The sequence below is a fragment of the Beta vulgaris genome, chromosome 2 (genome assembly GCF_026745355.1).
Source record: "Beta vulgaris subsp. vulgaris cultivar EL10 chromosome 2, EL10.2, whole genome shotgun sequence".
NCBI lineage: Eukaryota > Viridiplantae > Streptophyta > Magnoliopsida > Caryophyllales > Amaranthaceae > Beta > Beta vulgaris.
In genome coordinates this window covers 12888768-12904036 of record NC_079203.1, presented here as the reverse complement: position 1 = coordinate 12904036, position 15269 = coordinate 12888768, and the positions used below count along the sequence as shown (strand labels likewise).

General features: G+C 39.4%; 1 protein-coding gene across 1 annotated transcript; it reads right to left on the bottom strand.

Annotated features, from left to right (window-relative positions):
• Positions 1–2696: 2696 nt before the first annotated feature.
• On the bottom strand, positions 2697–6749 carry LOC104887316 (transmembrane emp24 domain-containing protein p24delta7). Its single transcript, XM_010671930.4, has 4 exons — positions 6436–6749; positions 4543–4752; positions 3070–3146; positions 2697–2948 (listed from the first exon to the last, which is right to left on the bottom strand). Exons 1-4 carry the CDS (start codon positions 6652–6654, stop codon positions 2804–2806), a joined length of 651 nt encoding a protein of 216 aa, XP_010670232.2. The 5' UTR covers positions 6655–6749; the 3' UTR covers positions 2697–2803.
• Between the last annotated feature and the right edge of the window lie 8520 nt (positions 6750–15269).

The window sequence follows — 15269 nt, the reverse complement described above, 5'->3', positions numbered from 1 at the left end:
GGTTGAGGGAGTGCCGTGAGGAGTATTGGTGATATTATGGGTTTCATGGGGTGCACTATTATTAGGAGGGTTGACTGCATTAGTGCCACAAATAATGGGTAAAGAAAGAGTGCACCAGTCTTGAGGAGATAAGACAGAAGCAGAAGGTGAGGAGCATAAAGTAGAATAAGGGAATTGTGACTCAACAAATTTAACATGTCGAGAGGTATAAATTCGGTGAGTTTTGGGATCGAGACAATGATAGGCACTTTGAGTGGAGGAATAACCAACAAATATACAAGGAGTATTTAGGTTGCATTTTGTGGGTGTTGTAGGGTCGTAACCACGGATAACAAAGACAACCAAAACTGCGAAGTTTGGTGTAATTGGGAGTAGTATTAAAGAGTTTTAGGTAAGGGGATAAGTTGTGAAGAGTAGGAGTAGGGAGACGATTAATAAGATATGTAGCAGTGGTAAAGGCGTGAGGCTACAAAGTAAGAGGAAGGTTGGCATGAGACAAAAGGGTGAGGCCGGTTTCAACAATGTGGCGATGTCGTCTTTCAGCATATCCATTATGTTCGGGAGTATGGGGCGGAGAGGTGAGATGAGAGATACCATTGTTGAGTAGATTAGGGGTAAGTTTGAGATATTCTCCGCCATTGTCGGAAAATATTTGAATAATAGGACGATTAAAGAATTTTTCAACTAGAGCGCGGAAGCGGTGAAAAGTGGTAGAGGTGTCCGATTTTCGCTTGAGAGGGTAGAACCAAATATATTTAGTAAAATGGTCAACGAAAATGACATAATATTTAAAATTATCATAGGAAAGAATAGGAGCAGTCCAAACATCCGAAAAAATTAATTCTAGGGGAGCGGTAGAAGTGAGAGAAGATTGGGAGAAAGGGAGTTTATGACTTTTATTAATACTGCAAGAATTACAATTATGATGAGTAGGAAAAGAAATGTTTAGAGGGACTTGACTACATAGAGTTTTGATAATGTGGATAGAGGGATGACCCAAACGGTGATGCCAATTATGATGAGGAGCAACAATGCTGGAGTGAACAAGAGGAGAGGATGGTGTCCATTCATAGATGCCTCCTTTAGTTGGCCCTTGGAGGAGAGTGAGACCCGTCGAGCGATCCTTAATACAGAAAGAAGTGGGTAAGAATTCAACAAGGGCATTATTTTCAATACAAAATTGAGAAATAGATAGAATGTTACGTGAGATGGATGGCACAAATATTGGAAAATTTAAAATTTTTATGAGAAGTAGAGATAGAGAAAGAACCAATATGAGAGATAGGTAGAGTAGAGCCATCGCCAATGATGAGATCGTCGGAACCGTCATAAGGGGCATGTAAAGCTAGGTTGGACAAATCATTGGTGATATGGTGCGTAGCACCACTGTCCATAAGCCAAGAAGATGAAGAGGGAGTGGCAAGGGTGACGACGTTAGCTTGAGGAGTAGGAGTAGTACGGGGAGGATTTGGGAAAACTATATGAGGGAAAAGTTGTTTAAAGGTGGGGCATTGAGAGACTACATGACCGACAATGCGACACCATTGACACTTACCTAGAAAGGGTTTTGGGGTGCGGTTGGTGTTGGTGTTGTTTGGGGCGGTAAAGGAGGTGTTAGTGTGGCGAGGATAACCACGGTTTTGACGATGAGTAGCAACATGAACACTAGCAGGGAAGGAGGATGGTTGAGCTTCTTTTTTGAGAAGTATTTCATGTTGGATAAGCTTTTCATGAAGAGCCTCAAAAGTAATGGGAGAGTCACGAGCACGGACGACATCGATAATTGGTTTGTAAGATTCGTCAAGGCCTTTGAGAATTTTGGCGATGATGTCTTCATTATCCATGGGTTTACCCATGAAGGAGAGTTCATCAGTACATGCTTTGATGGAGTGCATATAATCCATGATGGATTGATTACCTTTAATGATAGTGTCCAAGCGGTCTTTAATTTGGAGAATATGGCCTCGGGAAGGGTTGGCATAGGTGGTAGAAAGGGTGGTCCAAACAGCGTGAGTAGTGGTGGCATGAGAAACAAGAGAAACAATGGTGGGAGAAAGAGTGCCGAGAAGACTGCCGAAAATAAGCTTGTCTTGGCGTTGCCAAGTTTGATAGGCTGGGTTGGTTGTGGTTTCAGAGTTTGTGGTAATTGTTTGGGGTGGGCAGGTGTGGGTACCGTCGACGAAGTGGAGTAGATCATGGCCAAAAAGAATGGCTTGGATTTGGGATTTCCATGAAAGATAATTGGTAGGGGTTAGCTTAATGACATTGGAGAGGTTGATGAGAACAAAAGGTTTAGAAGGTTCGTATGAGTTGGGTATGGTGTTACCATTGCTGCCCATTATGAGAGGATGATTTGAAAAGAAAAAAAAAGATCTAAGCTCTTGATACCATATAAATGTTGAAAACGTTTTGTATATTTTTTATTAACCAAGCTAACCAATATATACTGTACATCAACTACACTAAAATAGAAGGAAAGCAAACTTAACTAATTAAAGAATATTACCTAGCATAATTACAAGAGATTGACACCTAACCATTATATAAATAAAGAGATACTATAACTGAGAGATATTACAAGATCATAAAGGGAGATTGATATCCTTGATTGATTATGATGACTTATCAATGATATGATATTTTCTTGCAAATTTATACTACACTACATTACCATTAACACCAAACGAACCGTCCACCATCAGGATATTAGAGTAGTTGCTATATGCAAGCGCTTGCTATGAAGTTGAAAAATGAGGAAAGGGAATGAAATCTCCTCCAAATTCTTATACATGGATTATATAAATTAGAGAATCTTTTTCCTCTCAAAATATCTCTTAAGATGCCAAATTTGTATTGCAGCCACAAACATGACAAGAATGATTGAGAAGAAACTGAATATTGTCATTTTTGATTTGGTTGATATATTCAGTAGCTGCATTTCTTCTTCTCTGGAAACATCAAACAAATTTGATGTATGAGCTTCATATTTTGTAAAACTAACAAGAAAATTATGCCGGAAAGGATAATTCAAAACCAAGAATGCCATTGTAAAACTATCTCTGTTCTCACCTTTCACGAAGGTAATACATCTCGTCATGGATAGATTTCACGGTGTCGTATAATCTCTTCACCTCAATATCCAACAACTAAGGAACACATGGGGAAAAGATTGTACATAAATCATGTAAGCTATGTGTATAGTTTGTTTCATAACAACAAAATTCATATTATTCATTACGACAAGTTGATAGTAACAGTCCTAACTATAGTAAGCTTGTTTTAAAAAGTCTATATTTCTGATTAGCTAGCATAACTTTCAGAAGTCTCCTCCCAAAACGTTATTTCACCATAATTAACCTTTTAAATTCATTGATTATGAAACATAATGATCATTCGTAATCCCATTGATACAATCAATTAATTAGCTTAAACATGGAAGAATATTACTTTCATAATTAACCAATTTAACATGTTTTAAAAGGTGAAGGGTGGTTATGAAAAAAAAAGCCTCAAGATTGGGACCGTTATGAGATATTTAAAATTTTGACGGATGAACAATCTATCTCAAGGTTAGAAACAATTATACAATTTCTTCTAGCGAATAACAAAAGTCAAGCATGAGCAACACTTCCCTTACAAATCTCATTTATAGTACATGGATGATGTATATATACTTGTATAACATCTTAAATAGGAAATCAGACACCTTCCTTTCTTTTTTATTAGTTGTTGCGTATCATTTGTGAAAAATATAAAATAGGTGGAATTTTAAAAAGAATATATGAGTCATTGATTTTTTATTCAATGATTGATATTGCTCAAATTCTACCTTGTAGAGTTACAGTTCTAGAGGATCCAAACACCTCCTATGACTGTCAATGGTACTATGGTAGACATTTCATCCATCAACTATTCTGTGATAACTTAGTCATTTCCAAATCTAATTTTATTGTAAATATTTGTCGGCCTAAAGAAAATTTAAGTCAACTAATTTGTTCACTGAAAAGTTATTTCAAGGCCTATAGTTACTCAATGTTATAATATTGCATGCAATTTTGAGTCTTTCACATACTAGAACTCTTTTCGCTTTAGAAAATTTCGAAAGTTAAATAGAAATGTCATGAAAGTATCATGACATTATTAATTTATAACTAGATTTATACTTTCCCTATTCTTTTTCTATTGCAACAATTGAATTTTTATACTATTCACTCACTATTCTTTCAATATGTATTGTGATTTTTACATACGGAAAAATATAATCATGTGGGGTCTAGTTAGAATAATCTCAAACTATACTTCTAAAATATCAAATTTTTATAATTTTTACTAAAAAGTATTTAAAGATATCAATAGTTAAAGTTGTGCATTAACAAACGTAAAAACACAATTATTTCAATAGAAAAAAACAGAGAAAGTATGTATTAATTATCCAAAGCTTAAAACACATAATAACATATTTTTGGGGGCATGAATGAGCATGCTCTTAGGAGCCAAATATACGCAAGCGATATGTGTAAGAGAGAAAAAGGAGAAACTTACATCAATTTGTCCTTTACGAGCTACATTGTACCATTCGCTAACATCAATCCCTGTCTTCCACTCGAACTCAATAGATACATTTTTTGGAGGATTATTGTTTGAAGCCCAAAAGCATGTCATATAATCCCCAGTTTCCGGTGCTGTGAATGCAAAGTTGCCTGATTCCACTTTATCCGTATGATGGTAATTACGACCTCGTGGCGATATAACCTGCATGTCAAATTCATATGTTTTAAACTACTACGCATTATTCTATGTTATAATATGCAATAGTGTAACTAAGGATGTCTTGGCCTAATGGTTAAATTGAGGTGCTATAAACAATAGGTCATATGTTTGAATCCCGTTTTCTTTTTCGTACATTGTAGTGCCTTCGTGGTTCATATGGATTAAATAAAAAAAAATATGCAATAGTGTCCGTTTTTTATGTAATATACTAGTATACAATAGAGTTTGAGCCACTTTTATGAAAATTCTTTTTCGAACTACAATTAAAATCAAATGCAAATATATGGAACTCTTACTTTCTCTAGCATGTATGAATTTTATTATCAATATATGTAGAATACTCTATGGTGTTGTTATAGGACTCAAGTTGTTTCTTGTAACCATAAATTGTTATGTGAAGAAATCAATTAGATGGTTTTCATCTTCATGTATAGGGAAAGAAACACAAATATACATTTTTTTTATAACGAGAAAATCTACATTAATTAGAAAACAGAATTGCATCCTAAAAATAATACATCCATTTTAAAAACAAAGAAACTAAATTGAGCATTACATGATCTTATATAACAAGTACAATAATGTAAATAACGAAAACTTGGATAAACATACATGATACATATACTACATACAATACATATACTACATACAATTTGATCTCAACATCTCAACAAAGTAATAATTATGATATAGGAATTGCGGTTGGGGTAGGCTCAACCGCTCAAGATGTGAGTTTTTCCATCTTTCCTAACAAGATCTAGGGTTCAATTTCTATCCCAAACGGTGAAGGCCCTGTACAAGGACAGCCAAAAAAAATTCTTCACGCCAATCTTAAAAAAAAAAAAAGAAGTTAATAATTAGGATATGGGAAATGTAGAATAGTCCATTGACTAGTTTTTCAAAGAAAGATAGGACAAAACATGCTAGAGTATCATACGTGTCTCCAAAAATCCCACCCCAACATAATTAGACCAAGATGTCTTATCGGCATCCATGCATAAGATCAAGATGTGATACATTTCATGTTCAACACGTGTCTTGTAGATTAATACACCACAAAATCTCCGAGCATAAGTAACAATCATAATTAATTCTGGATCCATGAGGTGCACATTGCAAGGCACGCATGCATCATGCTCAATGACGTACCTCATACCTAAGGCAGGCTAGTACACTTGTTTAAGCCTAGAATTAAACCATATTTAATTTTGTGTATCAAGTTGCATTATACTACTATAATATTCATCTATTTATATATTAGCTGAAATAATCAAGAAACGAATAACGGCCCATATAATCTAATCTTTCCCCCAAACAAAACAAACTCGGAGACTAGAAATATTAAAGGTGTATGCATCTTAGTGTAGCTGCTCCAATTGACTAACCTTATTGTTAGCTAATTTTTTTTCTTAAATAGTAACCAATCAAGTAATCAAACACATGAGCATTAAGAAAGGTAATTGAACATTCGCTCATTAACAAGTACTACATTTGATATCTCTAACCAGCGCCAGTCACTAAAAACGTAAATGTTGTGTCTTAATAAAAGAACATGCGAAGTATAATGTAATAGAGTGAAAGATTGATTATTTTGCTAAGCCCAATGATGCATAAACAAATTCTAACTTCATGCATAAGGATAGATGTGAAGGGGATGATATTTACCCGAGCACTAATCCGATGACTGTAGGGGAGAGGATACCCTTCACTTGGGTTGATGACATTGTAATTTCCAACAGTCATGACATCATGCTTGATCTCTTCCGAAATGCATTTTGTGGATCCTGATAAGAGTTCAAATCGTAGTGAGTTACATACATGTAAATTTAGGCAATGACATACAATTGTGAGGATGATTATATTTTTGGTTATAGAATTGAGCATGGCAGATGATAATATTTTTTGCAATTTTGCTTATGGGAAAAAGTAGGTTAGAGGTGATAACAAGAAAACATATTGATTCAAAGTTCGTTTGTGATTCTTCTGATCCTATGTAATAGGAGGAGTAAAGACCAAATTTGTGGTAGTGGTATTGTAGACACCAAAAATTTATTCTACAGATATTAACTTGAAATTAGTATTTGGGCTCGGGGGTTGTCCCGGGTTGATATTGTTTTTTGAATTTGATATACATTTTTTTTCATTCCCATTAAAATATATTAAGGAAAACTCAACATTTAAAAGGTACAAATATAATAATGTGGACATTTAAAAGTTGGTTGGGATGATAATTGTGTCATGTATAATATCAAGAGGTCACAGGTTCAAATAATCTTGTTGCAAGCTAATTATACTTTTGTTGATTGAAGTTATGTATACATTGGACAATTCTAATGAAGTAGCAGAGGTGCCACGTGGCGTGTATACATTATCACGCACGCCTTTTAATATATTTGTATAGATGCCTAATATATATGTTCAGGGCCTACACTTTCTTATATATAGTTATCATTTTATTATTTCATTTATATGTACTCTCAACATATATAGTTCTACAATCATAATTTGATGAGAGTGAATAGATATATCGTACTTACATCTTATGCAAATCTTCTTGTAATGTTATTGGGCTGTGATATTCATGTTTAATTACTTTTGATATTGTATATTGTTTCTGCCTAGAAACTAGTCAAAAGAGTAATGTGTTTAGGATGAGAGTCAAATCCCGAGTTGTATTGTAATCCCGAGTCTCGTAATTGCCAATCCTGCAAACAAGGAAAAACTGGCCCCGGGGTGTTTCCAGAAAAACCCCTCCGACGCTCAAGTCAGTTGAGAATGAAGTAGAGAGAGGAAGTAAGCAAGTCTAGAGAGAGATGTTCTGGTTTTGTTAGGTGAGAATTGAATACCTTTGTCTGATGAGAATACCCCTATTTATAGAGGATGAGACCTTGAGTAAATGAGGGTATTTTAGTCAACTCCAGGTGGTGGAGGATTATATTTCCTAAAGCTAGGGATATTTTAGTAACTTCATCATAGATGGGTCAGTCCATGAAATTGGCCCAAGCAATTAGCCCCACGCCAAGTAATCAGAGTAAAAATCTGTCATTCTTAGTGCGGTTGATTGGCGGAAGAATAATGTTTTTGCCGAGGTTGAATGATGCCTTGAGTTAGCTATTTGGCGTTAGGATTAACCAAGCACGGTAGTCGGGGTAGATCCCAGGTATAACTTCTTACATAATACAGACTTCGAGCCAAGTGCCCCAAATACTGAGTGGGTATGCCGGGTTAGTAACACATACCGACTCGGGAATCAACCCTCGACCAAGCAGCAGTCGACCAATGCAAAGGTGGGTGTCTAAGAGATCCTGGCAACAAAACTTGCGGGCTGCGGGAGGTTGCGCCAAGCACACCCGAGAGGGTCAGCGTGAGGGTGTCCGAGAGCGGCAGCGTCGAGGGAGCTCGAGAGGGTCAGCCCCGAGAGAGTCAGCCCCCAGGAAGCCCAAGAAGGTTAACCCTGAGGGTGTCCAAGAGGCCGAGTAGCGCCGAGGGAGCCCGAGGGGATCAGCCTCCAGGGAGCCCGAGAGAGTTACCCCCAAGGGTGTCCGAGAGGGGTAGCGCCAAGGGAGCCCGAGGGGGACACCCCGAGGGAGCCCGATAGGGTCAACCCCGTGGGAGCCCGAGAGGGGTCAACCCCGAGGGTGTCCGAGAGGGGCATCCCCGAGGGTGTTCGAGAGGGGTAGCGCGGAGGGAGCCTGAGGGGGTCATCACCGAGGGTGCCCGAGAGGCGTAGCGTCCAGGGAAGCCTGAGGGGGTCATCCCCGAGGGTGCCCGAGAGGGGCACCCCCGAGGGTGGCACCATAGGGTATCTTCGCTCGACTCGGGGGGAAATAGTGACTCCCATGTTCCCCGAGGAAGGATCACAACGCTAATCGGATCCGAGTAGGTCCAATTAACGATACTTAGCCGTTTTTCGGCTAAATTGCTAGGACGCTCCTCTTATGACCGAGGAGGTGCCAATGAAGGAGTTTCTCGACTCGGGGGGGGGGGGGGTAATGAATGCCATGTTTCCCGAGGAGGTTTTGCGACGCTACTCGGATCCCGAATAGGTCCAATTAACGATACTTAGCCGTTACTCGGCTAAGTTGCTAAGACGTTCCTCTTATGACCGAGGAGGTGCCTATGAAGGAGTGTCTAGACTCGGGGGAGGGGGGGGGTTTAATGAGCGCCATGTTTCCTGAGGAAGTTTCGCGACCCTACTCGGATCCCGAGTAGGTCCAATTAACGATACTTAGCCGTTTTTCAGCTAAGTTGCTAGGATGCTCCTCTTATGGCCGAGGAGGTGCCAACGAAGGAGTTTCTCGACTCGAGGGGGGTAATGAGCGCCATGTTCCCCGAGGATGGTCACAACGCTAATCGGATCCGAGTAGGTCCAATAAATGATACTTAGCCGTTTTTCGGCTAAGGTTCTAGGACGCTCCTCTTATCACCGAGGAGGTGCCAATGAATGATTTTTTCGACTCTGGGGGGGGGGGCTAATGAGCGCCATGTTTTCCGAGGAAGTTTCGCGACTCTACTCGGATCCCGAGTAGGTCCAAGTAACGATACCTAGCCGTTTTTCGACTAAGTTGCTAGGACGCTCCTCTTATGACCGAGGAGGTGCCAATAAAGGAGTTTCTCGACTCGAGGGGGCTAATGAGTGCCATGTTTCCCGAGGAGGTTTCGCGACGCTACTCGGATCCTGAGTAGGTCTAATTACGATACTTAGCCATTTTTCGGCTAAGTTGCTAGGACGCTCCTCTTAAGACCGATGAGGTGCCAATGAAGGAGTTTCTCGACTTGGGGGGCTAATGAGCGCCATGTTTCCCGAAGAGGTTTCGAGATGCTACTCGGATCCTGAGTAGGTCTAATTAACGTTACTTAGCCGTTTTTCGACTAAGTTGCTAGGACGCTCCTCTTATGACCGAGGGGATGCCATTGGAGAATTATTGAGCCCCTTGTTGAGGCCAAGAAGGGTTGTGCACAAACTGGGTGCTAATGAGCCCTCCATAATGATCCCGAGTTGGGTGATGATCCCCTTGGCAAGGCCGAGAAGGATAATGCACCAGCTTGGGGGCCAATGAGCCCTCCATAGTAATCCCGAGTTGGGTGTTGAGATACTTAGCCAAATTTAGGCTAAGTATTGAGCCCCTCGTTGAGGCCGAGAGGGTAATTGTATTGCCGAGATGATCTCGACTCGGGGAGGCTATAGGGACCCTGTGCATCCCAAGGAGGTGTTAGCGGGGAAGTTCCCGACTCGGGAGGGCTAATAAGCCTCAAGTTGCCCGAGGAGATCTCTTTTGTTGGAACGACGCTACTCGGATGCCGAGTAGGTCCTAATAAGCGATACTTAGTCATTTTTTGGCTAAGCTGGTTGGGGCACTCCTCTCACGACCGAGGTGGTGCCATTGGAGAAATTCTCGACTTAGGAGGCTAATGAGCCTTTGCTTCCCAAGGAGGTCTTGTTCGCTAGAATGTCGTTACTCGGTGTGGTATGATGACAAGATGGGAGCTCTTCGGTCCAGGTGAAAAGCTTTTGTCTTCCTTCAGTCGGGTGCCATATTTCTCTCGGTATGTGACTTTGAGATGTAGCATCCCCATAGATGGCGCCAAATTGTTTTTGCCTAGAAACTAGTCAAAAGAGTAATGTGTTTAGGGTGAGAGTCAAATCCCGAGTTATATTGTAATCCCGAGTCTCATACCTACCAATCCTGCAAAACAAGGAAAAACTAGCTCGGGGGTGTTCCCAGGAAAGCCCCTCCGACGCGATCAAGTCAGTTGAGATTGAGGTAGAGAGAGAAAGTAAGCAAGTCTAGAGAGAGATGCTCTAGTTTTGTTAGGTGACAATTGAATACCTTTGTCTGATGAGACAACCCCTATTTATAGAGGATGAGACCTTGAGTGAATGAGGGTATTTTAGTCAGCTCCAGCTGGTGGAGGATTATATTCCCTAGAGGCAGGGGTATTTTAGTTACTTCATCATAGATGGGCCAGTCTTAGAAATGGGCCCAAACACATATATTTTCTAATTATATTTTGTCTAGGAAAAATTAATCATTGCAATCCTAACCATGGGAGGTCTGCTTATAATATTCCCGGCAATTTGAATTCGTGAACTTTTGCTTTAACCCTATAATTAACAAATGACGTTAACAATCTAACTTTTTTGCCCTTCGCCGATCTACATATAAGAGAGCAAGGAAAAATATGAATCAAGAATAGTTTTCTTGAGTTACTGGATTTAACATTAGAAAATAACCAAAAGCATCACTCGGATCCAACAACTAATTACTTATAAAGATTTTGATGGATCTAGATTTTGCGGGCGATGTGAGGTGGGGATGGGAATGAAAATAAAACCCGCCATGGATGATGGGGTGGGCTGAATATTTGATTGTACCCATCCCCGCCCACGCGGTCCCATACCCATGTTGAACAAAAAATAGTTCGTTTGAGGGAAAAGAATTATTCAATTTGAGTTACATAATTACACATTGAGTGTTGTGTAATGTGAATCCTATAAGAATGCCTTAAGTTTTTGTCTAAAATGTGTAATATAGTTATTCTGCATCCTTTTGTTTTACTTTTTATAGGTAGGACTAAGGCGGGTTTTAGATGGTTGATGGGGTGGGGAAGGTGGTGATTAGGTGGGTATGGATACCCAGGCGGATAGTGAGATGAAGATGGTTTTGTATTAATCCCTGTTAGGGCAAGGATGGTGAGGAATGTCGGTTGACCTATGGTGAGGATGGGGAGGGGGAAGGGCAGGGTAACATCCGCCCCGCCCCGTCCCGCCCCGCCTCATCCCACCCCCACCCCTCCCCACCCCACCCCACCGACATCCCTACTCATAACAATAGAGTTCATATATAATGCTATGCTAGAATTTAAGAAGATATTTTTTTTTATCATTATTGAGATAATATATAAAAGTAGGAGAATAATTTGATTACTTAAATGAGGTAGAATTTTTTGTTTGATCTAAAATTAGGAAAGATTGGTGCAAACAATTCCAAATATGCTGATTTTCAATAACTTGTCCTAACCATGAGTTCACTAAGATGGGGTAAAAATTAGTATTTATTATAAAAGAATGGTCTCCTAGATTGAGGTTTATTGCTATAAAATGTGACAATAGGCTTGTGTGCACTTGTCACATGACTTCTAATGAAATGGAATGAACTATCTATATCCATCTATACAAATATATTAAAAAGAGTGCATAACAATGTATATACGTCAAGTGGAACCTCTGTCACTCAACTAGAATTGTCCACTGTATACATAAGTCGTGCCAATCAACAAAAGTAAAATTAGCTTGCAATAAGATTTGAACTCATGACCTATTGCTATTATACATGACTAAATTACCATCTCAACCAACTTTTAATCATGCTATAATTATCCACATTATTATATTTGTACCTTTCAAATGTTGAGTTTTCCTTAATATATTTTAATATGAATGGAAGAAAATGCATATCAAGTTCAGAAAACAGTACCAACCGGGAGCAACGCACGAGCCCAAACACTAGTAAATATATTAAAAGGTGTGCATAAACAAGAAACCGTGTCATGTGACGCTCTTCCTAAGGAGTTTTAGTTCATGTAATCCATGTATAATGAAAAAAATTAGAAATTGCGTAGTATAGGGTTTGATCTCGAAACCTCAAGTACATATACTAAAATCTTAACCACTAGACTAAGTTGTATTTATTTAGTGTTATTATCATAAAGTATTATATTAATAAATGAAATTTTATTTTACCCGGAGCACAGCGCCGGGCCTAATAACTAGTAAATTTATTAAAATGAGGGTAAAACTTTATGATCTTTTATGAGTGGTAGCTTAGCAAAGTTTACCTTCTATGGCAGGTAACCATATGCTTGTGTGCTTGTCACATAATTTGTAATGAAACTAACCATAAATCCAATGTATCAGATGAAGCAGTTAAAATGATGTCATCAACGTATAATAAGAGATATGCCATATCAGAACCATGCCAATAAATAAAAGGACAATGATCATATGAACTATGTGTGACCAATAGTGGAGACAAAAGCAGCAAAACGCATATAACAGGCCTGCAGAGCTTGCTTGAGGCCATATAAAGACTTCTTCAAGTGACACACATGATCAGGGTGAGCAAAATCGTAAAAACCAAGGGGTTGATGCATGTAGACAATCTCTTTGAGATCACCATGTAAAAAAGCATTCTTCACATCATGTTGGTGAATAGGCCAAGATGTAGATAAAGTCAGGCTCAAAACAGTGCGTATAGTAGCCGATTTGACAAACGGACTTAAAGTCTCGCCACAATCAATGCCAACCTGTTGTGTCTATACATTACCTATAAGACAGGCCTTATGCCTCTCAAAAGTGACGTCAAAATGTTCTTTATGAGTAAAAATTCACATTGAACGAATAACATTCACATCAGGAGGACGGGGCTCCAACTTCCATGTCTTATTTTCAATAAGAGCATTATATTCATCAGTCATAGCAAGTTTTCAGTTCACTTCATGGAGAGCACTCACAGGATTACGGAGGTAGAGGAGATTTAGAGACATGGGTGTGAACGTTAAGAGGAATTTGGGGCCTGATAATTCCATGTTGGCTCCTAGTAACCGTGCGTGAGGAGGTGAGTGGAAGAGCGGAATTGGGCCGAGAAGATGAAATAAGGGAAGGAGATAGAGTGGGCTGGTCCAGGTGAGAGATAAGGGAGGGCTACCCAGCAGGCTGGCTGGAAGTAAGGTGGGCCTGGGTTGGTCAACTCTGATGGCAGGTTGCCCAGCAGGCGGCGCTGAAGAAGTATTGGTCCTGGGTAGAGCATCACTAGACGCAATGGGGGGTAGGACAAGGTCTGCGTTGATATTGGATCAGCGCTGGGGGTTTAGTGGGCTTGGGCCTAAGGTTGTATTGAAGCAGCAGGAGATACGGAGTTGGGTGCATGGGTTTTTTGGGATTGGGTCAAAGTGTGTATAATGGCAGGAGGAATTTCATCATCCAAAAAATCATAAGTATGTAGAGAACGGAAATGTATACTCATCAAAAATAACATGGCAGCAAATAATGATTTTATGGGAGGAAAATCATAGCATTTATATCCACGGTGATTAGACGGATACCCTAAAAAGAGACATGGAGTGGAGCAAGCTTGAAGCTTATGTATACTAGCTGAAGGAATTAAAAGATAACACAAACACCGAAAAATCCGAAGATGAGAGTAAGATGGATCTCATTGATAGAGAATTTTGTGAGGAGTATATATGATAAGTTAAACCCTTGTTTGGAAGTATGTTAAGAAGGTAAGTATCCATTTATAGTACATGATGCCAAAAGGAGGGGGGAATTGAAGCATGAGCAAGAATAGTGCGAATAATGTTGTTAATAGTTCAAATTTTCCGTTCGGCTTTGCCATTTTGAGATGAAGAGTGAGGACAAGAAAATCGAAAAATTAACCCATTTTTGTTACGAAATTCCCTCAAAGGTGCATTATCGAATTCTCGCCCATTGTCACATTGAAGATTTTTGATGTGACGTTAAAATTGAGAGCGGATAAAAGAATGAAAAGAAACAAATGTGGAATACACTTGAAATACACTTGAGATTTTTTAGCAATAGGAAAAGTTCACATAAAATTAGTAAAATCATCCAATAAAACAAGATAGTACCTATGACCAGATGAACTTAAAACAGGTAAAAAGTCCAAAGATCAGCATGGATAATATCAAAAGGCATAAATGTGCAAGAATTAGAGGCAACAAACGACAACTTAACAAGTTTTTCCAAGAGGACATGAATGAAAATTATTTGAGCTACGAGTTTGATTACATTCAATCATTTTATAGAGCTTAAGAGAATCTAAAACAGGTGCTTTAGAATATCTCAGATGCTTATGTCATAATGAGGATGCTAAGGCAGCAATAGCTGGGGGTGATGAAGTGATGGTGGTAGGAAGAGGATAGAGATTTCCTCAGCTCTCACATCTCACTAAGCGCCTCCCCGTTTGAAAATCCTTCACAGAAAACCCAAAAGGATCAAATTCCACAGAAATAGAGTTATCTGTTGAAAATTTGTGAACTGAAATCAAGTTTTTCACAAGTTGGGGAGCATGAAGAACATTTTTGAGGGCTAATGATGAGTGGGGGGAAGGTATATGAGTGTCTCCATAACCATGAATAGGAATTGAACTATCATTACCAATAATTATACTACGATATTTTGTCATATTAGAATAGGACGATAGAGTACCTGGATTCGAAGTCATGTGAGAAGTGGCCCGGTCTCCATATACCAGTTGGGGTCGAGTGGAGTGAGCCCAATAGTGTACATGGCAGCTTTGATGTCGGTTGGGTTTAGAGAGGATCCAACCGAGGTTGTCGAGGCAGTGTATGCTTTTTGTGCGTGGGGATACTACTGTGGTCCGGAGCCCAGCAACCCTGCTTGACCATAAGACGCTGCTAGACCATAAGCAGGAGTATGGGCTGGTCGGACCCAAGCGAAAGCATGATAAGGAGAG

What these genes read in the sequence shown, in the direction of transcription:
- LOC104887316 (XM_010671930.4), bottom strand. Translation starts at nt 6,654, where the DNA reads ATGCTCAATTCTATAACCAAAAATATAATCATCCTCACAATTGTATGT. An exon ending in GTCATCGGATTAGTGCTCGG is followed by an intron (nt 4,753 to 6,435) that starts GTAAATATCATC and finishes TTTGACATGCAG; the next exon opens with GTTATATCGCCACGAGGTCG. An exon ending in CTCGTAAAGGACAAATTGAT is followed by an intron (nt 3,147 to 4,542) that starts GTAAGTTTCTCC and finishes TGTGTTCCTTAG; the next exon opens with TTGTTGGATATTGAGGTGAA.